Source organism: Vipera berus (assembly GCF_964194415.1).
Source record: "Vipera berus genome assembly, chromosome: 7".
Lineage (NCBI taxonomy): Eukaryota > Metazoa > Chordata > Lepidosauria > Squamata > Viperidae > Vipera > Vipera berus.
This window is the reverse complement of record NC_138209.1, coordinates 10,839,141-10,866,853: the sequence shown is the minus strand read 5'-3', so window position 1 is coordinate 10,866,853 and position 27,713 is coordinate 10,839,141. Positions and strand designations below refer to the sequence as shown.

The window sequence follows — 27,713 nt, the reverse complement described above, 5'->3', positions numbered from 1 at the left end:
CTGAAGGTGTTACCTAATTGGGTAATGAAACATCTGCAGGAAAAACCCCAAGCTCAGAGAGCACCAAAGACCCCACCGTTTATCCTCAACCTACAAATATTATTTTCTATTGGTACCCAGTTATGTGCTAAACCATACCTTATTATGTGTGATTTATGGAATAAGCCATGATTGGATCAGACTGTGCAACCAACTAACCTTCAAACAAATTCCCACCTGGTTCATTGCAAGTGAATTCATCTTTTCTCTCTCTCCTGTGAAACCAAGTAGGTATTACAAAGCCATGCAAACTCATGTTGATTAAAAAGCTGCTGAGGAGGATGGAGCTTGCAATTTGACATATTTGAAGGAGATAGGATGAGGAAGGCTGCTTTTTAAGTTGCTTCTGATTCAGATGTTACCTGGGCAACAATTGCCTCCCCTGTCTCTGCTCCTTTTTGTTCGCTGCTTCTGTTTCATTTTTCTATGGCTGCGTTTATGTGCAATTGGAACATCGTATTTCTTTGTTGTTTATATTTAAGTTAATAAAGGCGTATTTAAAATAATTCAAACATGTTTAAAAGGAGAACTCCCTAAATTGAAGCTGCATTAGAAAGTAACATTTTAAACCTAACTGTTTATTGCATCTCCTTCTCATCTGTGGCTGGCTGTTATGAAAAAAAATATAATTGAGCTTTTGTTCTCGGATCCCCTTGGAGACGCTGTTTCTGCTGCGCCATCTCAGTACAATTGATCTTAGATCATAGCTCTCTGTAGGCTGAAACCCACCACAGCAAAAGGCTGAGTTTTCACTTAATGAGACCGAAGTGCCTACCTTTTTTGCACTGCTTAGAGGGAAAAAAGTATCTGGAAATAAACAGGAACCCTTTTGTCTGGGAAATTAGTCTAAATTTAATCAAGAACACTGACAACTATCCTGAAACATTGCAAAATCTATTATTCGAGCTAGTTCATAAATATTCTCTTATTATTTGGAGCTTTTTAAGCACTGCAACATTTCTATCCTTACATCCTCATCTGATGCTAAGAACACCTTTTTCTCTCTCTCTTTTTTCTTTAATGGAAAAGCCTCCATAGGTTTGAACATGCTTAAATAGCGTCAGAAGATTACAAGGGAAAGACCACAGAGCATAGGTTTTAACTGTATCAACCTCAAGGCTTATAAAAATAACTATTCTGCAGGGCCACTGAACCACACAAGCTGTCTTTTTCAGATAACTGGAATAGCTTCCACATAAATTTCAATGTTACACTTTTTCTAATCCAGGTATTTACATCATAATTCCTCTGTCATGTCTGACAGAATAGGGTGGACAGATGGCATGAGATAACCCTGCCTTCTTTCCCAAATTGCAAAACATTCTCCTGACAAACATTTTTTGTCAAGACCTAAATTATTTCCTGTATGTCTCTATAAAAAAAACTTATCCTCCCTTTCTGGAGAAATACACAATAAATCAAAGATGGTGATCATTTTTCTTAGCTATGGATTTATGGACAACTGCCATCTGGTTCCACAGAAATGAATAAAGAATAGGATTTTTTTTAAAAAAATCAAGGTCATTAATCACTTTCCAAGGCTTCCTAGGCTTCATTTTATTATACAAAATGAGATTTGCATTTGATTCATTTTCTTCCAGCCCTCAATATTTTTTTATTCCCAGTGGAGAAAATATTTTTATTGTTTCTTAGCTCTCCTTTATAATTTCTCATGAGTTTCTTCTCCTCACAAGGTCTCAAACATTACCCTGAAAAGGTTATATTGAGGGATGCTGCTAGATTAGGTGAGTGGCACACCAATCAGGACAAGCAGCTGAAGGGAGGACAAGAAGCAATGGATGGAATCTAAACAAGGAGAGAAGCAACCTAGAACTAAGGAGAAATTTACTGACAGTGAACACAATTATCCAGTGGAACAAGTTGCCTCCAGAAGTTGTGGGTGCTCCAACACTGGAAGTTTTTAAGAAGAGACTGGACAGCCATTTGTCTGAAATGGTATAGAGGGTTTCCTGCCTGAGCAGGGGGTTGGACTAGATGACCTCCAAGGTCCCTTCCAATTCTGTTATTCTCTATTCTATTCTATTCTATTCTATTCTATTCCATAATAAATAAAATAAAAATAAATAAAACTATATGCAAGTATGATTGAGAGTAGGGTTCAAGCAGATCATGTTTGCTTGTTCAACAAATCATGATCTAATATCCTGGCTTGCTGCATTCTATGAGTTTCTTACCTTACCCTATGTTGATGTCACTGATAAAATCCCTTTTACAGATATTAGATGTTTGGAAGACAAACTTTCGCTTGGAAGCAGCTCAGAACTAGCCACTTAAAGATTGCATTCCTATGTTTATACTTACCTGGCAGGGAGACATTTTGATCATACTCACCAGTATTAGGTTTGCAATATTAGGTCTGTGCCAATGTCATCTTTAAAGTTCTCTGGGTCATACAGAAACCTCAAGAAATTCCCAGAATGAATCACCAGCATGAAGTAATTGTTCTCACTGTCAGGAAATTTCTCCTTAGTTCTAGATTGCTTCTCTCCTTGATTAGTTTCCGTCCATTGCTTCTTGTCCTGCCTTCACGAAAATAAATTGCCCCCCCCTTTTTTGTAGCAGGTCCTCAAATTTTGGAAGATGTCATGTCACCCCTAGTACAGTAGTAAGCAACATCAGTGGCAAGAAAACACACAGGTGGAAGAGAGGGCATTTATTATCTTCACTCAGCCTTCAAAGAAAAATATGCTTGGTGATGGGCTGTACTCACCAAGGAACCATTTTATGAAAAGATAACTATCCTAGCAACCATTTTGAGATCACCATGATCTCAAATTCCACAAGTGCCCATTAGCACAAAAAGGCTACTTACCCCAGTGCTAAATTATAGCTCCCATGAGCCCCAACTACACAGGTAACTGGAAAGTATAATTCAATCCCTCTGAGAGTACTAAATTTAGGAAGGCCGGTATAAGGGTTTTCTAACAAATATTTTAATTTTCAATATTTTTTTGGGTGCCAAGAAGGAAAATGAGGTGCTCACATTCATGTAAGAACATGGAAGTGTCCTTCTGATGCCATTGTTTTCCACAATGGCCAGTTAAGCTGCCAAGGGGAACCCACAAAATGGCCACAAAGGCAACGGCATAAGATAGTCCAGGGGTGGGCAATGATGGCCTCTTTACGATCTGTGGATCTCAACTCTCAGAATTCCTGAGCCTGAGCACCCTGAAGTAGCCCCACTTTCTCCAGATGTGTGGACTTCAACTCCCAGCATTCCCATCCTAAGATGGCTGAATGGCTGAGAGTAGTGAGAGTTTGAAGTCATACCAATTAGTGGGGGAAATGGAATGTTTAACAGCTGGCAGCATGGCTGGCTGGGGAATTCTGGGAGTTGAAGTCCACAAGTCTTAAAGTTGCCAAGGTTGGGGACCCCTGCTCTAAAGAAAGCTTCAGGATTTTTTTATTATTTATTTATTTATTATTTTATTTTATTTTATTATTTTATTTTATTTTTTATTTATTTATTTATTTATTTATTTATTTATTTATTATAAACAACTCAAGGCATCCAACATATCTAATATTTATTTATTTTTATTTATTTAATTTAATTGTAATACTCCTTTCTGTTCTTATTTTTTCCACAACAACTCTGTGAGAGAAAATGGCTGCCTCAGGGTGACCATTCAGCTTTCATGCCAAAGGCCAGACTAGAACTCACCTGCTCCTGGTGATCCCAAGTCATCCAGCTGGCTTTCATGGCTAAGGTGGGATTAAAAACTCACTGTCTCCTGGTTTCTAGCCTTGTGCCTTAACCACTAGAGACTAGACCAAACTGACAATTGAAACACTTCCTTTTTGCCCATTTTCTTTATGTCTCCTTGGAAAAGTCATGTATTGCAAAGAGGAGATGGTGCACACCCTCAATTGGGCCAATTCCTCCCTGAAAAAATAGGTATTTATATTGAACTTATAGCCAAACTTCACAGTGCCAGGAGGCAGGAGGCAATAGAGTTTCTTGAAATGTTAAGCCAGGATTTTTTTTTTATTTTTATTTTTTTACAAAGCCAACTAAGCTTTCTCTGCAAATTGAGGACTGGAGGTTTCATTACCCATAGCCAGCTTGTACCTCTGCTACAAATTAATTTGGCAGACTGCCTCTCAGTCAGAGTATTGCAAACCTCATCGTGCAAAACATGCAAGCAATCAGATTACTGCATTCTCCTTACCTTTAGCAAAAGAACATAAACAAAATCTTATTAAGAGACCAGAAACTAGGAAATGGTGCATTTTTATCCAGGGAGGGAGGGAGGGAGAGAGAGAAAGGGGGGGGGGGGAAATCAGGAATAAATCCTACTTATTTTAATTATATTTAGAACTCTTCTTCTATTACTAATATTAATAGTCTTTTCCTAGCTTTTTCCCCACTCTCTGAATTAAAATAGGACATCCATCTGCATCTCTCTTGAATAATTTGGCATATTTTCTCCTATAGTTTGTAAACCTGTATATAATTTTTTTCCTGCTCTAAATATTTCCTGGACTAAATATAGCAAAAGGCAGCTTCTTATCAGTAGAGCTACTGTATCATAGTCCTCAGACTGGTAGCAAAGAAATACAGGCAGTCCTCAACTTACGACCACAATTGAGCCCAAAATTTCTGTGGTTAAGTGAGACATTTGTTCAGTGAATTTTGCTCCATTTACAACCTTTCTTGCCACAGTTGTTAAGTGAATCACTGCAGTTGATGAGTAACCTGGCTGTTAAGTGAATCTGGCTTCCCCATTGACTTCGCTTGTCAGAAGGTCGCAAAAGAGGATCTCATGATTTTGGAACACAGCAATGGTCATAAATATGAACCCAGTTGCCAAGCATCTGAATTTTGATCACATGATCATGGGGATGCTGGAAAGGTCGTAACTGTGAAAAACGATCATAACTCACTTTTTTCAGTGCGGTTGTAACTTTGAATGGTCACTAGATGAACTGTTGCAAGTTGAGGACTACATGAACAAATTACCTCTGCTGCTATCTAGTGGACACCTGGACATTGCATTGAAGATATGCAGCTGGTCACATCATGAAGACTTCTAACATGACTGTCATATCAAACAGATTTTCCTGTTATCATCCCAGTTTATTCTTACACATTGAACCAATGATATACAGGTTAGGTTCATAACAAAAGATGTGAGAATACTTAAAATCATGGCTGTTTAATAAGACTCACTGGCCTGGTTCATAGAAAACAATTCCAGTTTTGTTTTTTTAAGCTTTTGTTATACTGTAGATATGAGGCCATAAGGCCATGAGATTTAAAAAAAAAGGAGTGGTTGCTATGATGTGTTTCAGTCATGGTTAGTTTCAAGTAAGGAACTATCTACAATTTAGATAGTTGTATATGAAAGAAGGGGACGCGGTGACTCAGTGGGTTAGGATGCTGAGCTTGTCGATCAGAAGGTCGGCAGTTTGCCGGATCGAATCCTGAGTGCCGCGTAACAGAGTGAGCGCCTGTTACTCGTCCCAGCTTCTGCCAACCTAGCAGTTCGAAAGCACGTAAAAAATGCAAGTAGAAAAATAGGGACCACTACGGTGGGAAGGTAACAGCGTTCTGTGCGCCTTTGGCGTCTAGTCATGCCGGCCACATGACCACGGAGACGTCCTCAGACAAGCGCTGGCTCTTTGGCTTTGAAACGGAGATGAACACCGGCCCCTAGAGTTGGAAACGACTAGCACGCATGTGCGGGGGAACCTTTACCTTTACTTATATGAAAGAAGACAACCTATAAATACAATGAAAGTATTTGGTGTATCCTGAGGCAATTTGTTTTTGAAGTTAGAAGCTAGTCAGTCAGACTGTGGATCTATTAAACCAGGGGTCTTCAAACTTGGCCCTTTTATGACTTGTGGACTTCAACTCCCATAATTCCTCAATCATTCAATCAGGTTTGATGACCCCTGTCCCCACATTCCAGTGGGACCATGGAGGGAGAGCGTCAAACAAAGATGGTAGCGATGCCTGTCCAATCAGAGCAAGCTGATTTTGACATGTGATGCCCAAGGGAACAACATAAAGCAAAACGTGAAGCTAATTCAGCAAACCTTGATTGAACAGCACTCATTTTAAGCCATGTTCTTTACTGAGAAATGTTTGTGATCTCTGACATGTCTACAAATTGCACATTTCTTGGGAAGGCTTCACCAGAGCCCAGGTTACAGGAATCCAAACATTATAAATTACCAGTATCAGGATTCTAGTTTGTGATATTTTTTCAAATTCTGCTTCTTCCCAAACATTAATGAAATCTGCTCGTAAGCCGAGGACTATCTGTGTAGACTGGAAACCTGTACATGCTTTGAAAGTGATTCAGGAGAATACAGTAAAGCCTTAGCATGGTGCCTTTCTGTTGCTCATTAAAGCAGCTGTATCTTTTTTCACATTGATGTGCAAAGAGGCTCTATTCAAGCATGGTCTGACCTGGTTGTTGTTGTTTTTTCAAAATAATTTTCAACATAGGCACAGCCCAGAAGAAGCATTGTGATACTGAACTCACAGTTGGCATAAGACATTGAATACTGAATGAATGAGTTCTCCCGCTGACTTACTTTGATGGCCATGTCATCTGATGATTGACATTATCTCTGGAAGCATGTCCAGTACATCTTTACAGACAATGTATTTTTGCACTTTGGCTGAGGTATATTTTTGCCTTCGCTAGAAATGGAAGGAGGTGTGCAAGCAGACTGGAATCCCTTTGTTCGTTGAAAGCAAAGGAAACATGACTAGTCCTACATTTATTTATTTATTTATTTATTTATTTATTTATTTTATTTTATTTTTTATTGAAAAGTTTTAGAGTACATTTTATCTTTAACAATCCCCCCCTCCCCCCACCCCTACCTATCCCTCCCTGCCCCTCCCCCCCATTTCCCCCTCCCCCCCCCCCGACTTCCCAGGTATAAAAACAAAAAACAATCATAAACATCCATATGCTAACAACAATAAACTCTTAAATCTATCGCTCTCTAGCTCATATAAGATAACTACAAGCAATATTAATATTACATATAAAAAGAAAAAAAAGGAAAAAAGAAAGGAAGACTTATTCAAATGCTAAATGAAACTTTTTAGTCCCATATTTGTTCTGGATATAATCAATCCATTTTTTCCACTCCATAATATAACGTTCTTGCGAATGATCTTTCAAATAAGCCGAGATCTTTATTTATTTATTTGGATTTATATACCGCCCCTCTCTCCATGATGAAGATAGCCACAGACATGAACAATAGATATGTTTATTTCTCTGTTTATTTAAGATTAAACAGGAGCACAGCAACCTCATTTTGTATTCAGTTTTGGTTACAAGAGCTGCTTTTAATGAAGACGACAAGGTTGGTTCTGCGTTTTGGGTATCCTCGTCCACTATCAGTGGAACCAAATGTTCTGGACAATGTATCTGATTACGCTTGTAATTTCCCACTATTAGTCAAGGGCATTGTAGGAGATTGTCAAGGAACGTAGATGGGGCTGCCTCACTCTACTGAGAGTGCGAGAAAGGTGGGGGCTGGGAATAATAATTAGAATTAGGAAATGCCCAAGGATACCAGAGGATGTTATTGGGTCTCTTAAAGATGTTTTCTGAAACTCAGTCTTCACCTCACATCTGAAACAATACAGTCTGTTTTGTAGTCTGCCAATGTTGTATGGCCATTGGAATGTTTTATGTCTGTGTGTGACAAAACACCTACATTTATTTAAGGATCTCCAGAAGGAGGCCTTCAAAACATGAGCCATTCCAGGGGGGCAAACTAAGGAGAAGACCTGCTACGGAAACCCACAGATAAACTCGGAGTCCTTTTCAAATCTGCAACTTGTCAGAAGCACATCACTGATTCATTTCCATGCCCTCCTATCTTTCTCTCTCTCTCTCTCCCCTCTCTCTCTCTCTCTCTCTCTCTCTCTCTCTGTTTGTTCCTTTGCTGTTTGTTCCTTTTATAACTAGGTTAGGTTTGATCTTTGGCGGTCCCTAGGAACTGCCAAACCTTTGCTGAGAAGCTACAGTACTTGGTAGATTTCTTTTTTTAAAAGCATCTAAAGACGTATCAGCCATGTTGCAAATTAATATTCTCCTTGGCCCACTGAGAGATCAGAATGAAAATGAATATGCATTTAAAGTGGGAAAATCCAGTATGTGTAGGGTCAGGGTTGACAACCCGACTTCTCAAACTTTCGGGCAACCACACAAAGCAGAGGAGACAAAATAGTTGTTTTAGCATGTTTTTTTCAAAATGGGGAATCATTAGTGTGGGAATATTCCTCTGGATAGAAGATATACAGGTAGTCCTCAATATACAATCACAATTGAGCCCAGAATTTCTGTTGCTAAGCAAGACAGTTGTTAAGTGAGTTTTGCCCTATTTTACGACCTCTCTTGCCACAGCTGTTAAGGGAATCCCTGCAGTTGTTAAGCCAGTGACATGGTTGTTAAGTGAATCTGGCTTCCCCATTGACTTTGCTTGGGAATTAACACTTGACCCGGGACACTACGACTGTCATAAATATGAGCCAGTTGCCAAGCATCCAAATTTTGACCATGTGACCATGAGGATGCTGCCATGGTTGCAAGTGTGAAAAACAATCACAAGTTACTTTTTTCAGTGCCATTGTAAGGACCGTGTAATTCACTTAACAAATGGGCCAATTCGCTTAACAACCATGGCAAAAAGGTCATAAAATGAAGCATGACTGACTTAACAACCGCCTTGCTTAGCAATGGAAATTCTGGAAAATTCTACCTGTACCTCTTCCCTCACATCATACCTATGGCCCGATTGTGGATACATTCCAAATTTTCTTTGATGAACCTTATTTGTAGACTCCCCCATTTTACTTTTCCAAAGCAAATGTTGTGTCTGGAATTTAAAGAGCAAAATTCTGCAGTCTTCTCAAATGTCAAGCAATATTATTCAGGCTTTATTTTAGTTCTCCTTGCAGCTCAAAACTCTGTAATTCTTTAAAAAGCTTTTCAAATCCTTCCTATTACTAGGCAAGGATTCTTTGGGTTTTTGTGATTTTTGTCAGCCATCCTTAATGCTGATTTGCTGTATCATACAATCAAATTGAATCCAGGCTGAGTCATAGCAGGATGCATGCAAGAGTGTTTTGCTTAAATTAAAATTTGTTAAGCAAGCAACAGTGTTGGTACTCACACAGCATGCCACAGTTTACACACTACAAACCACACCACAAACCCATATAGCTCAGTTCACACACTGCATTATATCACAACCAAATAAAACACGTTGTGGGCTTTCCATACTGCAATTCACCCTAAAGGGACCTTAAATCATCACTAATAAATCTTACTGATTTTAATAGATGTATTATGAATAGGTTTTATTCTAAAGCCATCTTAACTGACTTCAATTTTTTTCCCCCTGGAAGCTGCCTAGAGAATAAGTGGTCAACCTACATAAATATTAATAACCCTTTCTCTCTTTTTTATAATTGTAGCATCTACATGTTTTGTTGTTTGCTTTATGTAACAAAATTGGTCAAGCATCCCAATCTAAGCTGCTTACAACTGTCTGTATGCAGCCAGTTTCCATATCCTTCTGTTTTCCACTTAAAATTAATATAATTAAATAGCATTAGGCATTACTTTGATTTTCATTTTTGGCTTGCTTGAGCAAGCAGCTCCATTGAAATGAAAGCATTGTAGCCTCAAAAGTTAGATGATAATCCAATGTCAAACCATGGTACATCTGCAGAAATATCAGTTTAATTTAGCATCTTCCATTGAACAAACCTTCGGGGGATGTTTCTTAAAAAAACCCCAAGAGGAATCTTTGCAAACAGTGGAAAAATAATGCTTTCATTTGATGTTTGCTTAAAAAAGAACCCTAATCTTTTGACATATTTTGTAAAAATAAAAATAAAAGTAAAACAGGCTCCCAAAAAGGATTAGGAAAAAAGCCTTCTGTTTTCCTGAGCTAGAATGTCTTCCATCTACTGCGCAGACTTTTTGAGATGTTTTCATCCTTTATGTAAAATAATTTGCACGATCCTGAAATCAGCACAGTGTCAGATTCCAGCCCAGTTCCAGTGAAATTACTTCGGTTTAATGCAGTACGGCTGGGTTGCCAACACAAAGCTAATTGCAGAGGAAGACAAGTGAATTAGAAACGTCTTTGAGCAGGAAGCCAGCTACCCTCCCCAATTATTGGGGACTGAAAAGCATTAGAATTTATTAAGCTTTAGAAGGGGAGATCGTCCTTTCATGTATCTGTGAAATTAAAACTCAAATGTCTGGTCCTGACAGTTATAAAATGAATTTTAAGCAGTAAAGTTGCAAGGAAGGTTATGCATAAGAGAAGTGCTGTTTTAATGCTTCAGCTAGCTCCATGGGAGCTAGTTATTGCGTTGCAGCTGAAAGCCGCTGTACAGAAGAACTGCGGTTAGCTGGATAACTGTGATACCCAGAAATGTCCCCTCCTAGCTCTCTGCCAGCAATTTCTCAGTGGCAAAAAGTGCCACCATTTACATTGATAAAACAATAATAGTTTTATACACACACACACACACACACACACACACGTGTGTGTGTGTAAATGAATTTCAAAATGTTGACATATTATTCAAAATCCTATTCATATCATTAAATGCTACTCTTATTCCTTAAATCATCTTGATAAACTCATGGGTATTAAAACAGTATGAAAATGACACAATTGCATATCTTATGTGTGAACATCCTCACCATGATTTTTTTTTACGTTTCTAGCATAATGAATCGATAACCAGTTTTAAACATTCTCTGAAGTATCCAATAAATATGGAAAAAAATGCTTTTGTGTTGAATTTTTATGTTAAGAAACGTTCTTAAATTTCTTTACATTTTGTTTAGATGCTAATATGAGGTATTCCCAATCTGAATAAAGTTCTTGCAAATAACAGAAAGAAAGGAGAGAGAGAGAGAGAGAGAGAGAGCTCCCATTGTTAGCAGATATGCTGTAGGATTGCTTGAAAATCAAGACAGTGTTATTAGCAAAGAAACAGGGAAAATACAATTAGTCCTCAACAATCACAGCTGAGCTCTAAAATTTCTGTTGCTAAGCGAAAACCTAACTGCAATTTTTCTCTTAACAACTGTGGCATAAAGGGTCACAAAACTGGGCATAACCCACCTAACAATTGTCTCACTTAGCAAGACTAAAGTCATAGTTTTGCTGTGGAAAATATTTTGAATAGCAATAGCTATAACAATAGACTTATATACCGCTTCACATGCTTCTCTCTCAGCGGTTTACAGAGTCAGCCTATTGCCCCCATCATTCTGGGTCCTCATTTTACTGACCTCGGAAGGACGGAAGGCCGAGTCAACCTTGAGCTGGTCAGGATCCAACTCCTGGCAGTGGAAGGCAGAGTTAGTTTACAATGCTGCATTCTAACCACTGCGCCACCACGGCTCTTGAATCTGTAACCCCAACTATTATTCTGAAATTTTGTAATACAGATAGTCCTTGACTTACAACCATTCATTTACTGACTGCTTGAAATTACAACAGCACTTTAAAAGGTGACTTTCGACTGTTTTTCACACTTACAACCACTGCAGCATCCCCTTGGTCACGTGATCAAAATTCGGATGCTTGGCATCTGACCCATATTTATGACGGTTGCAGTGTCCCGCAGTCATGTAATCCCCTTTTGCAACTTACTGACAAGCAAAATTAATGTGGACGCCAGATTCACTTAACAACCATTTTACTAACTTAACAGCTGAAGTGATTCACTTAGCAACTGTGGCAAGAAAAGCCATAGCATGGGGCAAAACTCAATTGACTTGCTTAGCAATAGAAATGTTGGGCTCACTTGTGGTTCTAAGTCGAGAGCCACCTGTATAAAATTATGAGATAGATTTTCGTTACAGAAAACATAGCTGCATTATGAATTGCCACCCTGGCATTGTGTCCCTTGTTCAGAAATAGGAGACATGTTGTGGGTGGACATTTCTAGTTGAGTCAAGAAACAATCCAGCTTTATAAGCATCCATTTTTGCTGCCTCAGAGGGGAAACCGTAGGCATGGAGAATTTTCTAACAAATGGAGGAAGAAAACATTGCTAATGAGAAGTGAGACGGTCTAAATTTCAACCCCTCCGTGAGATGCAGTTGCCAGGTTCTCCATTTTTATGCAATATGCAGTTTTTAATGACAACCCAATATGCTAGATGGGTTAAATTAGAATGATCAGCACAGTATTACGTGCCGTAGCTATGGAGGCACTGAGAGTATGAGCTGTACTTTAATAACCACAAAGAGGTTTGGTGCTTTCATAACCTCTCCTTCTTCTCTCATTTTTTCCTTCATGTTTTCAGCATACATATGTTTTCTGATGTGTGCCTTGGGAGTGACAGCAGGTGCCCATCGCTTGTGGAGTCACAGATCTTACAAAGCCAAACTGCCTCTGCGAATATTTTTGGCTGCAGCCAATTCAATGGCATTTCAGGTGGGTATTTACACATCGGTTTACACTCTTCTTAGGCGACAGTGTAAGGCTGGAGTGTCCAACCTTGGTAGCTTTAAGACCTGTGGACGTCAACTCCCAGAGTAATAGATAAGAGTTAACGGAATTCAAGAGGGATTGGATTTAGGCCACTTGTGAGGACCTAATGACTCCAGGCATACTTGGGATTGTACAGGGCCCTGGTCAACCAGCAACTTTGCAGAAATATTTATTTTCCAGTTTTTATTATCCAGGTAACACTTAAAAGCCACAGAAGAGAAAAACCCAGCAGCTGGTTTCTTGGCTCTACAACAGAGAAATATTTGAAATGACACAGGCTATAGCAGGGATCTTCAAACTTGGCCCTTTTATGACATGTGGACTTCAACTCCCAGAATTCCTCAGCCAGGCATGCTGGCTGAGGAATTTTGGGAGTTGAAGTCCACAAGTCATAAAAGGGCCAAGTTTGCCGACCCCTGAGCTATAGGGTGAGAGATGGCTGCACTTGCTATAGTATTTATATATTGAAAATAAGCCCACCTGCTCTCCTCCTAGAAGCTCAGGTGGGTGAGGTAAAAATACTCCTGAAGTCTCATAGGAGGTAGAAACAACAAAATAGCCAGAGGGCAAATTTCTTTCGGAAACTAAGCCAGCTGCTGTCTTTGATAGTACTTGACATAAACAGTTGGGTTTTGTTTTTCTTTTTTTATAGAGCAAACAACGCTGTTGCTTGTCCCAAAGGTGCTTTTTTCAAAAGGCAACTGGACTTTCTTTGTTTTTCCTTGAAGAATGGAAGACGCTTCTTGGAGAATGTTGTGATTCAGGGTCAGCCTGGGGGTTCGGCAGTTGGGTAGGACGACTCAGAGGAGGAGGAGGGGGGTGTTGAAGAGCTTGCTGAGAATAATATTGAGGCTCCACAGAGCCCTCAGCCAGGCCCCTCCCACCTGGTCACGACGCAGACCCAGCTGTGTGAGCCTGACAGCGTGGATGAAGATGACCCACAGCTGGCCCTGTTCAAGGACGCCCGACGCAGGAGGCAGTCAATCAGGAGTAAACAGAGGAAGGCAATGGGGCACCTCGGAAGGAGGCAGAGAGAAGCCACGCCCTGAACTGTATAAAAGGGGAATGCGTGGGAGGGCTGGTTTGCTGAAGGCAACCGCTTGAATAGCTCCTGTTTCATTGTTTGTGTCTTGTTCTGTTTGCTTTTGTATCCATAAATTTGGCAGGCTTAGTTCCAGCCTCTTGCCTTCTTGTAAAAGGGGTTGTCCCTGCCTTTTCTGCAGGGCCGGTAGCAGGCTGGTACAGAACAGAGAAGCAAAACATCTTCAAGGAAAAACAAAGAAAGTCCAGCTGCTTTTTGAGAAAGCACCTTTGGGGCAACCATGGATGGATGACTAAGCACCTCCATAGACAATGCTGTTGCTTTAAAAGGACGACATGGGCAAGGAAGGACTCAGAGGCCCACAGAGCCATGACACTTAATTTTCTCCTTCTGTTTTACGCAGAATGATATCTTTGAATGGGCTCGAGACCACCGGGTGCATCACAAATACTCCGAGACGGATGCTGATCCCCATAATGCCCAGCGCGGGTTCTTCTTCTCCCATATTGGCTGGCTCTTTGTTCGGAAGCATCGTGATGTCATTGAGAAGGGAAGAAAACTGGATTTCAGTGATTTATTGAAGGATCCGGTGGTGACCTTTCAGAGAAAGTGAGTGATCATGGTAAACACGAGTAAGGCTGGAGATACACTGGGGGTCCCTCGTGGCAGATCTTCAGGTCAAAATTAGCCAGCTATTGGGCAGAGGTTTGGATTAGATCAGTGTCTCTCCATCTTGGCAAGTTTAAGATGGGTGGACTTCAATTCCCAGAATTCCCAGAATTTTGGGAGCTGAAGCCCACCCATCCTAAACTTCTCTTTTTTTATTTAACAAATTTTATTGATTTTCTAATATGACATTCACATATTTGAAAAGCAACGTGGTGGCTGAGTAGTACTAATTCAATTACATACAGATATCATTATTACAGATTTCAGATTGCTACCATAAACATTTCCTCTCGTTTTCCCTTCATATATATATATTGCCTAATGTGCAATCGGCCCAGGTTCAAATCTCAGAAGGGTATGGCTGACTGATGAGAACAAATAAGTTTGAAATGGTCATATCAGTCTCCCTTTAATTCTTCGTTAGCAATCCAAAAAAATTCACACAAATATGAGCTGTCACTGCTGTGACTACTGCCTGTGGATGGCCTTGGGTTAGGCTGAAACAGGAAATAAGATTTGTCCCATGTTTGGGGCCTAGCAAAGTATTCTAAATACTTAACAAACACTATATATATATACTACACACTTCTCCCAGAAGAACGAAGCTGAAGCCACCAGCCTGAGGATGATGGATGAGATTTCGTCAAAACGTTGCTCTTACACCTTCAATTCTATGTGGGGAAAAACCCGAATGACCAAAGATCTACATACAAAGACCCGCGAAAACCTCAGAAAACATATATATATATATATATATATATATATATATATATATATATATATATATATATATATACACATACATACATACATACATACATACATACATATAGGTAAAGGTAAAGGTTCCCCCGCACATGCGTGCTAGTCGTTTCCGACTCTAGGGGCCGGTGCTCATCTCCGTTTCAAAGCCGAAGAGCCAGTGCTTGTCCGAGGACGTCTCCGTGGTCATGTGGCCGGCATGACTAGACACCAAAGGCGCACGGAACGCTGTTACCTTCCCACCGGAGTGGTCCCTATTTTTCTACTTGCATTTTTACGTGCTTTCGAACTGCTAGGTTGGCAGAAGCTGGGACGAGTAACAGGCGCTCAGTCTGTTACGCGGCACTTGGGATTCGACCCGCCAAACTGCCGACCTTCTGATCGACAAGCTCAGCGTCCTAACCCACTGAGCCACCGCGTCCCTTTGACATATATATATATATATATATATATATATATATATATATATATATATATATACATACATACATACATACATACATACATACATACATACATATATATATATATATATATATATATATATATATATATATATATATATATACATATATATATATGTCAAAGGGACGCGGTGGCTCAGTGGGTTAGGACGCTGAGCTTGTCGATCAGAAGGTATATATATATATATGACAATCAATGACCTAATAGATTTTTCAATTTTAATTTCCACTAACATTTAGATTTAACGTTTGATATTTATCATTCCCATCTTAAACTTCTCAAGATGGAGAAACACTGGTCTTAGATGACCCCCAGGGTCCCTTCCAACTCAACGATTCTATGATAACTAGCATTTTCCAACTAAGTGCTTGTATAGTTGTATTAGTGATTTTTCAGAGGTGCAGGCCCACGAAGGAGAGAACTTATGAATTTAACAAACAGTGCTATTTATAGGATTGTCATGGCCACGATATGTTAATTACTGCACAGAGTTTAGCACAGAGCTCCTGGAAAGCTGGAGGAACAGTCTCACATTTGTGAAAAATTGTATAAAGTATACAAAGCTCTTATAAACAATGGCACAATTCGGGACTGGGATCCATTCCTGCATAAATAAACGGCTTCACCCAGTCTGAAAAATTACGGTGATAATTAGTTTGCTGAATTTTTTGCAAAGATTTCTCATTCCAATTTCTAACCTTTGAGGTGCGTTGATCTCTGCCTGAAATAATCAGTCGCTAATACGGCTGAGGACAACTTAATTCAGCCACATTTTCTGCTTTGTCACCTGAGTCCAACTTCAAAAGGAAAGGAAATAATGAAATGAATAAACTGTGACAACAAAAGAAAACCACCAGTCAGGCTTAAAAGCAGCTTTTAAGAATATCCCAGCATGGAAGAAACAAACTCCATAAACATTTAAAGTATTAAAAATGGATTTAAAGCACTGAAAAGATGCTTTTTGTAAGACTAGGGTCAAACAGCTCTCTCTTCAAACACAGTGAGTTGCACAATGCTTTGATTATTAATCCCAGCCCCGTTAAGACTGAAACAACCCAAAACTGCCCTTTTATTTGTTTCTGTAATATATTTATCTCTCACATTTTCACCAGGGGCTTTTATCCCCATAACCACAACCCTATGAGGTAGGCTAGGTGGGCAGAAAGATGGAGGGACATCCAGTGACCTTCAGTGGCTAAGACTGGATTCAAACCAGGAATCCAAGGGTTTCATGGAAAGCAAGATGGTCAAGCAAAATGGAGAAAGCGCTGGACAAAGATGGGACAATGGTTGTCCCCCAGGTTTCTCCATTTTGAGAAGTTTGCTGGCTGGAGAATTCTGGGAGTTGAAGTCCAATACTCCAAAAGATAGGCTTAAGATACAGGAGGATCTGGACAGACTCGAACACTGGGCACTATCTAACAAAATGAAATTCAATGGTGAAAAAAGTAAGGTTCTACATTTAGGCAGGAAAAATCAAATGCATAGGTATAGTATAGGTGGTACCTTGCTCAATAGTAGTAACTGTGAGAGAGATCTCGGAGTCCTAGTGGACAATCACTTAAATATGAGCCAGCAGTGTGCTGCAGCTGCCAAAAAAGCCAACATAGTGCTAGGCTGCATTAACAGAGGGATAGAATCAAGATCACGTGAAGGGTTTACACCACTTTACAATGCCTTGGTAAGGCCACACCTGGAATACCGCATCCGGTTTTGGTCACCATGATGTAAAAAGGATGTCGAGACTCTAGAAAGAGTACAGAGAAGAGCAATCAAGATCATGTGAAGTACTAATACCACTTTACAATGCCTTGGTAAGGCCACACCTGGAACACTGCATCCAGTTTTGGTCACCACGACGTAAAAAAGATGTCGAGACTCTAGAAAGAGTAAAGAGAAGAGCAACAAAGATGATTGGGGGACTGGAGGCTAAAACATATAGGGAACGGTTGCTGGAATTGGGTATGTGTAGTTTAATGAAGAGAAGGGTGAGGGGTGACATGATAGCAGTGTTCCAATATCTCAGGGGCTGCTACAAAGAAGAGGGAGCCAGGCTGTTCTCCAGAGCACCTGAGAGCAGGACAAGAAGCAATGGATGGAAACTAGTCAAGGAGAGAAGCAACCTAGAACTAAGGAGAAATTTCCTGACAGTTAGAACAATTAATCAGTGGAACATCCTGCCTCCAGAAGTGGTGAATGCTCCAACACTGGAAGTTTTTAAGAAGAGACTGGACAGCCATTTGTCTGAAATGGTATAGGGTTTCCTGCCTTAGCAGGGGGTTGGACTAGACGACCTCCAAGGTCCCTTCCAACTTATTATTATTATTATTATAACAAAGATGATTGGGGGACTGGAGGCTAAAACATATAGGGAACGGTTGCTGGAATTGCGTATGTGTAGTTTAACGAAGAGAAGGGTGAGGGGTGACATGATAGCAGTGTTCCAATATCTCAGGGGCTGCCACAAAGAAGAGGGAGTCAAGCTATTCTACAAAGCACCTGAAAGCAGGACAAGAAGCAATGGATGGAAACTGGTCAAGGAGAGAAGCAACCTAGAACTAAGGAGAAACTTCCTGACAGTTAGAACAACTAACCAGTGGAACAACCTGCCTCCAGAAGTGGTGAATGCTCCAACACTGGAAGTTTTTAAGAAGAGACTGGCCAGCCATTTGTCTGAAACGGTATAGGGTTTCCTGCCTGAGCAGGGGGTTGGACTAGATGACCTCCAAGGTCCCTTCCAACTTCTTCTTCTTCTTCTTCTTCTTCTTCTTCTTCTTCTTCTTCTTCTTCTTCTTCTTATTATTATTATTATTATTATTATTATTATTATTATTATTATTATTATTATTATTATTATTATTATTATTATTATTATTATTATTATTATTATTATTATTATATCTGAAACTTTCCAAGATGGAGGAATAGGGGTCCAATCCAATCTTCTACCCAAGGTACGATCCCAATGGCTAACTAACTTTGACTTGAAGACCTGGCTTGTTGGACCACCAGTGAACAAGGAACCTCCGGCAAGAGAGCCTTATTGCTCCCTTCAGTGAAGAATGAAGAATCTCACGACACCGTAAAGATCAATACATTTTTAGTGAACAAGCCATGAATGCCTATGCTGTAATTTGCTATGCCATGGGAATTTGTCATTTTTTGAGCCAGAAGGAAAGCGCCTTTGTTCCCGTTAAAAAGAAAGAAAACATGATCACAGCGGAAGGGAGGAGAACATGATCAGGCGTGAGAAAGTTGCAGTTGGGGAATGGGGCATAATGCTTTCCAATGCATTTGCATTAATGAGAAAGAAATCTTGCAGAAATTGTGGCAAATTACAATGACTTCAAGAAGAATTGTTCCAAGCAAAGGAACAGACAATCTTGTGTGTCCCAACCCCCACGCCCAAATGCTCTGAATGATAAGGGTGCAGTTCATGGGAGCTTGCAGAAAAATAAAAGATTTTGAGGTTGTAGAGGAGGTGAAGGTTGGAAATTTTAATAGATTCCCTAGCTGAAACATTTTATCTGGTAGTGTTAACTGAAGAATGTGTCTTATTTTCCCAGCTGGAGTTTAGATTATTCATTTTAGTTCCTGGTGAATAGAGATAAAGCAAACCAACTAAAGAGATTATAACAATCAAAGGTTTGCAGGTGTCAAGGAAATGCAGCTGCTAAAAAAGCCAGCACAGGCTGCATTAACAGAGGGATAGAATCAAGATCATGTAAAAGTGTTAATACCACTTTACAATGCCTTGGTAAGGCCACCCTTGGAATACTGCATCCAATTTTGGTCACCACAATGTAAAAAAGATGTTGAGACTCTAGAAAGAGTACAGAGAAGAGCAACAAAGATGATTAGGGGGTTGGAGGCTAAAACATATAAAGAACAGTTGCTGGAACTGGATATGTCTAATTTAATGAAAAGAAGGACTAGGGGTGACATGATAGCAGTGTTCCAGTATCTCAGGGGTTGCAATAAAGAAGAGGGGGGTCAAGCTATTCTCCAAAGCACCTGAAAGCAGGACAAGAAGCAATGGATGGAAACTAATCAAAGAGAGAAGCAACCTAGAACTAAGGTGTCATCACAGGGGGTCCACAGCTGATGAGACATTTCTGGGGCCTGCTTTTGGACTGCTTACGGCTACACCAGTGTTTCTTGGACTGTGTGCCTGTTTGCCGGCGGCTGGCTTCGAGCTTTTTCGGCTTTTGGCCCTCTCGCCAGCGGTGGGATTTCCACATTGCCCTATTTCGCCTTGGGCTGCTTTTTAGCGGCACTGTCGCCCTCGGGCCGTTTCGACGGTGGAAAGGGCGACTGTTAGTCATCTTGGCGGCGACGGCGTCTTCAGTCCATTCAGTGGCGGAGAAGATGACCGCGGATCATCATAATGGTATTAGGATGACGTGGTTCCCCCACCGCCTTTGGACTGCTTTTGCAGCGATGTTCGCAATTTGGACCATCTTCACTACCCTGGCCTGCTTGCCCTTTTTGTCTCGGACATATGGACATATATACTTATCATCTTGTCTGCCTACCTTCCCCCTCTCCCCTTGGATTTTGGGACATAACTGGGTATCGGCCACGGTGGGAGAGTGGCTTGACTTTTTCCATCTGCGACCCCATGGAGGTGAGAGCTCTATGGGGTTGCCTACCCAGAGGATATCTGGCCCACCTCCAGGAACAGAGTTGCAACCCGTCGTGAGAGGGCGGGGGGTGGCCTGTCTCTGGGGGCACCCAACTGAGTGGCAGTGAAGTTGGGTGGGGACCAAGATATCTGTCTTTATGCTTCGATCCTCCCACTAATGGGACGCCTTTCCTGGACTTACTAGACTTATGCGGAAATATACTAGCACGGATTTGTGTGCCCTCAGGGGAGCCCCCCTCTCCTGGGTGCGACCCGCCTCTTTAGACACCTTTAACCTCGATGACGGGCCCGAGTTTTGGGACCCTGAGAGATGGCCGGGCAGGGGCAGGGGCCGTCAATATAAAGTTAACAGAAGGCCTCTGATCATTTTTTTATCTAGATTTTTTATAGGGTTAGGGAGGGGGGTGGGTGATAAGGGTTGTCTGGCCTTGGGGGGTGGCCAATCAACCATGGTTCAGGCCGGACTTGGGTCTGACCGCGCGGCGGGAGAACGGGGTGTCGCTGTCTCCGGAGCTCACGAGCGGGTCGTGGGATTACCAATTCCCACGACGGGGAATGGCAGCAGGCGGATAGACAGGGGGCCGTATCGCTACCGGGAGGGCCATCTCCGCTACTTGCAAGCGGTGAGGCGCTCCGACCCTCTGCTTCTTCCCCGAGGTTCCGGGAGCGAGGATGTGCAGCCTCCTGAGCTCCGGCTGGTGTATCTGAATGCCAGGTCCGTGGTTAACAAAGCTCCCCTCGTTAGGGATTTAGTTGAGGGTGAGCATGCGGACCTGGCCTGCATCACGGAGACCTGGTTGGGCCCAGAGGGTGGGGTCCCTTTGGTTGACATCTGCCCACCAGGCTTCCGGGTGCTGCACCGGCCAAGAGCTCAAGGTAGGGGTGGGGGAGTGGCGGTTATTATTAGGGAGACCTTATGTCCGCGGGAGACCACCGTTTCTCAGATAGTCGGGTGTGAGTCTCTCTTTGTGAGATTTGGTTCTGGGGCGCAGTTGGGTTTGCTGCTGACGTACATTTCGCCTAGTCGTACAGCGGCAGCCCTGCCCGAGCTGCTTGATATCCTCTCAGGGTTGGTGGTTGAGTTTCCCAAACTTATAGTTTTGGGAGACTTCAATCTACCATCCCTGGGAGGCTCATCTGAGCTAGCTCGGGAGTTCATGGCTTCCATGACGGCCATGGACCTGACGCAAGTAATTTCTGAACCAACTCATGAGGGAGGCCACACTCTTGACCTGATTTTTTTATCTAGACGGTGGTTGGATGATCTTGGTGGGGGCTCTCCATTTATTATGCCCCTGTCATGGACCGATCATCATCTCCTGCGGATGGTCTTCCGTTTTGCCACCCCCCGCCGTGGGGATACGGAACCAATTAGATGGTACCGCCCCAGACGCTTAATGGATCCTGATAGATTCCAAGCGGCGCTGGGGTCCCCACCTGCCTCCATTGCTCACAGCTCGGCGGATGCCTTAGTGGAAACCTGGGAAAGGGCAGCCACTGAGGCACTTGACCGGGTTGTACCCTTGCGGCCCCTGACCCGGCGCAGATCCCAGCGAGCTCCATGGTTCTCCGCGGAGCTCCGGGAGATGAAGCGTCGGAAACGGGGCCTAGAGAGCTGTTGGAGGTCGAGCCGATCCGAACCCGACCGGTTGCGGTTAAGAACCTATATTAGGTCTTATCTCGCAGCGATGAGGGTGGCGAGGTGTAATTACTTCTCTACCCTCATTGCGTCCGCAGATAATCGCCCGGCCGCCCTGTTTAGGGTGACTCGCTCACTTCTTAATCAGGAGGTGAGGGAGGATCCCTTGCAGGGTCGTGCCGAAGAATTTAGTCAACATCTGTCGGATAAAATCGCTCAGATTCGGACCGGTTTGGACTCCAGCTGGGCAGAGTCAGGCGATCAGGACACGGACGGTCTTGGCAATGTTATCTGGGAAGAGTTTGATTCTGTGACCCCTGATGAAGTGGACAGGATTATGGGGAGGCTGAGCTCCTCCACATGTTTGTTGGACCCGTGCCCTTCCTGGCTGGTTTATGCAGCTAGGGAGAGGACACGAGGCTGGCTCCAGGCGGTTATATCTGCTTCTTTGAGTGAGGGTTATTTCCCCACCGTCTTGAAGGAGGCGGTGGTGAGACCTCTCCTCAAGAAGCCTGCCTTGGACCCAGCTGTGTTGAACAACTTTCGTCCAGTCTCCAACCTTCGCTTTCTTGCGAAGGTTGTTGAGAGTGTGGTGGCGCATCAGCTCCCTCTGGTCCTGGATGAAGCGGATTATCTGGACCCCTACCAATCGGGTTTCAGGCCCGGGTACAGCACGGAGACGGCATTGGTCGCTCTGGTGAATGATCTCTGGAGGGCTCAGGACAGGGGATATTCCTCTGTCCTAGTCCTATTAGACCTCTCGGCGGCTTTCGATACCATCGACCATGGTATCTTGCTGCGGCGTCTCAGGGGATTGGGAGTGGGAGGCACGGTTCTTCGGTGGTTCTCCTCCTATCTCCTGGGATGTTCGCAGTCGGTGTTGGCAGGGGGGCAGAGATCGGCCCCGAGGTCTCTCGTTTGTGGAGTTCCTCAGGGGTCGGTTCTCTCGCCTCTCCTGTTCAACATCTACATGAAACCGCTGGGTGAGATCATTCGTGGTTTTGGAGTTGGGTATCATCAATATGCCGATGATACCCAACTTTTCTTTTCGACCCCAAACCACCCCAGTGATGCCCTCGCTGTGATGTCCCGTTGCCTGGAGGCGGTTCGGGTCTGGATAGGGAGGAACAGACTTCAGCTCAACCCTGACAAGACTGAGTGGCTGTGCATTCCGGCATCCCGGGACATTCAAGATGTTCCATCTCTTTCTATGGGGGGTGAGCTCTTACCCCCCGTGGATAGGGCTCGCAACTTGGGAGTCCTCCTAGATTCACGGCTTACCCTAGAAGATCATGTAGTGGCCGTGACTAGGGGGGCTTTTGCCCAGGTTCGCCTGGTGCGCCAGTTGCGGCCCTATCTGGACCGGGATGCCCTGTGCACGGTCACTCATGCGCTCGTGACCTCTCGCCTTGACTACTGTAATGCTCTCTACATGGGGCTTCCCTTGAAGACCACTCGGAGGCTCCAACTGGTACAGAATGCGGCCGCGAGAGTTGTCTTGGGAGTTTCCCGGTACTCCCATGTTACACCTTTGCTCCGCGAGCTGCATTGGTTACCAGTTGTCTTCCGGGTGAGGTTCAAGGTCTTAGTTATGATCTTTAAGTCCCTACATGGCATGGGTCCGGGGTACCTCGGGGACCACCTGCTGCCGGCTTCAACTCCCCTCCGCCCTGTGCGTTCCCACAGAGAGGGCCTCCTCAGGGTGCCTCCGGTCAGGGAATGTCGACTGGCGGCCCCCAGGGGGAGAGCCTTCTCTGTGGGTGCCCCGGCTTTGTGGAACCAACTGCCGGTGGAGCTCCGGACGGCATCGGACCTCCGAACTTTCCGTCGTGGTCTGAAGACCCATTTGTTTGAATTGGCCGGTCTGGCCTGATGGGGGAGCTGTGTTTTAAATTGTCATTTTAGATTGCATTATTGTTTTTTAATTGGGCACTGATTTAATCTTTGTTTTAACTTTTGTATAGTATTGTATTTTTTTTATATGCCCTGTGAACCGCCCTGAGTCCCCAGGGAGAAGGGCGGTATATAAATTAAATAAAACAAAACAAACAAACAAAGGTTTGAAAAAAAATGTTATGATTTAGATCTTGAGTTAAGTCTTTGGGGGACCTGTGGGCATAGTCTGTGGCCACAAAAGCTACTTAAAGAGAGTCCGTGGTGAAGAAAAAGTTAAGAACCACTGCTCTACAAACTTCTTGCGAAAATGGGGAACAAACAGAAAGCATCTGAGAGAATGTTTTCACTTTTTTTTCAGACCCCTTCCATCTTTAAATTACACTAATAGCTGAATAAGGGTTTCTGGCAAGTGTATTACCACTTATTATTCTTTCATTTTGCACTACATATATATATACCAAAACTTTACATATATATATGTAGCCATACCCTTCTGAGATTCGAACCTGGGTATGGCTGACTGATGAGAACAAATACGTTTGAAATGATCATATCGGTCTCCCTTTATTCTTTGTTAGCAAGCCAAAAAAATTTACACAGAGCTGCCACTGCTGTGGCTACTGCCTGTAGATGGCCTTGGGCTAGGCCAGGGGTCGGCAACCGGAAAAAGGAAAAGAGCCACTCAGAACCGGTTCCATCACACAAACCAAAAAGTGGGAGCCGCAAAAAGTGCGCACGCATGCGTCCACTCACGCGCATGCGCAAAAAACATTTTGCGCATGTGCAAAATGGGAGGCACCTGCGCGGCGACGGGTCTCCCCTTTGGAGAGGTGCGTGCCGTCCCGTTCGGAGACCTGCCGCGTTCGTCAAACATGGACGAACGCGGCAGCTGTGCAAACGGGATGGCGGCGGTTTGGAGAGTGCGCGCGCACCTCTCCCAAGCCGCCGCCGTCCGGAGACCTGCCGCGTTCGTCAAACATGGACGAACGCAGCAGCTGTGCAAACAGGATGGCGGCAGTTTGGAGAGTGCGCGCGCACCTCTCCCAAGCCGCCGCCGTCCGGAGACCTGCCGCGTTCGTCAAACATGGACGAACGCGGCAGCTGTGCAAACGGGATGGCGGCGGTTTGGAGAGTACGCGCGCACCTCTCCCAAGCCGCCGCCGTCCGGAGACCTGCCGCGTTTGTCAAACATGGACGAACACAGCAGCTGTGCAAACGGCAGCTGTCCAAACCGCCGCCATCCCGTTTGCACAGCTGCCGTGTTCGTCAATGTTTGACGAACGCGGCAGGTCTCCGGACGGGACGGCGGTGGCTTGGAGAGGTGCGCGCGCACCTCCGCCCTTCGGAAAGGTGCACGCGCACCTCTCGGAACGGGCGGTGTCACTCTCCATTTGGAGAGGTGCGCGCGCACCACTGCCCGTTCAAAGAGGTGCGCACGCACCGGGCGACTGGGAGCCCCAGGAGACGGCTCAAAGAGCCGCATGCGGCTCCGGAGCCGCAGGTTGCCGACCTGTGGGCTAGGCTGAAACAGGAAATAAGATTTGTCCCATGTCTGGGACTAAGCAAGTGTATTCTGAATGCTTAACAAACATTTAACACATATCTCCCTTGCTTCTCAGCTAACAGAGAGAGAGCCTGTGGCCTAGGGGTTAAAACAACCGCTTGGGACGCAGTCAGCCCAGGTTTGAATCTCAGAAGGGTATGGCTGACTGATGAGAACAAATAAGTTTGAAATGATCATATCGGTCTCCCTTTATTCTTTGTTAGCAAGCCAAAAAAATTTACACACACACACACAAACATATATCCCATTATATTTTCTTCTCACTTGACTCATCTGGAATCATTGTTATGGGAAATGTTATCTTGTATGATCCAGTCACCTCTGTTTTTCCTTTTTCCCCCCTCACAGGTACTATAAAAGTTCAGTTGTGTTGATGTGTTTTGTCATTCCTACTATCTTGCCTTGGTATTTCTGGGGTGAGAGCTTGTGGAATTCATACTTCTTGGCTTCAATTCTCCGCTACACCGTCTCCCTCAACGTTGCTTGGCTGGTCAATAGTGTTGCTCACATGTATGGAAATAGGCCATATGACAAAGACATCAACCCTCGGCAGAATAATTTTGTCGCTTTCGGAGCTATTGGTGAGTTGCCAAGAACTGATTCACCTAGTTTTTTGGGAAAGTTGGCCTTGAGGTTGCTTTCTCCAGACTGCTTTAATGGTGCTTTAGGGTCAGGGATGTCCACAGGTTGTGTGAAAAGGAAGATGCTGGCTGTGGTTGTGCGATTAAGGGTCTTCTGCTTTTTTGTGGGTGTCTTATGAAATATTGGGCAGATAATATTAGAAATTTCTGGTGTGGATAAGAAATTAAAGACCTCCTTACCGGTAATCAATACCTAGATGAGCACAGATTAACACCAAGATTAACAAATAGATCAACAATGAAGAAGTAAACAATACCCCAGTCAAGGAACTACCAATTCAAACAAACAAGTTAACAGTAAACAACAGCCTAACTAAGGAACCACCAAGAACATTCCCACCAACACCGACACAGCAAACCACTAGGTATACAAAATGACAGCAATTCCCACTCCTTTTTAGCACTGATGATGTTACCTAGTTTGGTAATGAGATGTCTGAAAGAAAACAACCAAGCTCAGAAAACACTAAGGACCACCCACGGATGAGAAATTTTACTTGTTTGCTTAGACGTTTTCTTCTTCTCTAAAAAAAAAAGCTGTACTATTAGACCAACTAAAAATACAACGTTGTTTTTTAGAACTCTTTATTCAGCTACATTTTTCCCCAAAAATAAGACTGGGTCTTACATTAATTTTTGCTCCAAAAGACGCATTAGGGCTTATTTTCTGGTTAGGTCTTATTTTGGGGAAAATACAGAACTAAATGCATCCGACTGGCTGATGATCTTAACTGGGCTTATTTTTGGAGTAGGGCTTATATTACAAGCATCCTGAAAAACCATGCTAGGGCTTATTTTCCGGTTGGGACTTATTTTGGGGGAAACACAGTAGTAAACTAAACAAGAGAGGGAGGGAGAAATAATGGCTGATATTAAATTTATAGAATCTGCATTTAATTACTGTTTTAACATGGAACATGGCAGGCATTCCAAGCACTATCCGAGGTGAGATTCAGACTGTTGTGTAGGAGCTTCTTCAAAGCTCTTGGGAAACATAATAGTCACCATTTTGAGAATATAAAAACTAATCATCCAGCATAAGTGGAAATCAGAAGTAAAGGGAGTAAGAAATAAGGAGATGGCTCATTGGAACATTTCATTTTGGACACCCTGTTCAAAGTACATATTTACAGAACGTAACTCTTAAAATCCTCTTGTTGGTCAAAATCATGAAAATAACAGCTGTTTCTCCATTAGAACGTCTACTACCTCTGCTTGTTGATGCTACATCCTACTTTGTTTTTATCTTTCTCTACCTTTGACCCTACTTTTAATTTCTTCTGGGTTCTGTTTTCCAGGAGAAGGTTACCATAATTACCACCACACCTTTCCATTTGATTATTCAGCCAGTGAGCTTGGCTTGAAATTCAACCCAACCACCTGGTTCATTGACTTCATGTTTTGGATGGGTTTGGTCACTGAGAGGAAGCAAGCACCCAGGGAGATGATCCAAGCTCGCAAAGAGAGGACTGGAGATGGTACTTCTTAAGAAACAAATTGATCCTTGAATTTTGATGCTGCTGTGTTGTTTGTATGTTTCTTGATCGGGGGGCTTCTGTCCCAAACCTTCCCTTATAATGAAAGTAGTATTTTTCATTGAATGACGGCCAGATTCATTTCTGGATAAATGTCATTTTACTTTAATGCAGTCATTTTTTTAATTGCAGAAAACACTTTAACTATTCATCCATCTTCCAAGAAAGATGTGAATGTTCCAGCCTGCAATTTTTCCATAACATAACACCCTTCAAATGAGTTGAACTCTAATTCCCATAATCCCTAGCACTTGCAGCCTTTGGACATTTCAAGTCCAACAC

At 42.9% G+C, this 27,713-nt stretch overlaps 1 protein-coding gene across 1 annotated transcript in view; it reads left to right on the top strand.

Annotated features, from left to right (window-relative positions):
- Positions 1-27,452, top strand: part of SCD5 (stearoyl-CoA desaturase 5) — a 36,605-nt gene extending 9,153 nt beyond the window's left edge. Inside the window, exons 2-5 of the mRNA XM_081332418.1 lie at positions 12,386-12,516; positions 14,019-14,224; positions 25,604-25,836; positions 27,195-27,452. Of these exons, the coding sequence (XP_081188544.1) occupies positions 12,386-12,516; positions 14,019-14,224; positions 25,604-25,836; positions 27,195-27,385 (761 nt within the window). The 3' untranslated portion in view covers positions 27,386-27,452. The remainder of the gene's footprint in view (positions 1-12,385; positions 12,517-14,018; positions 14,225-25,603; positions 25,837-27,194) is intronic.
- Positions 27,453-27,713: the final 261 nt, after the last annotated feature.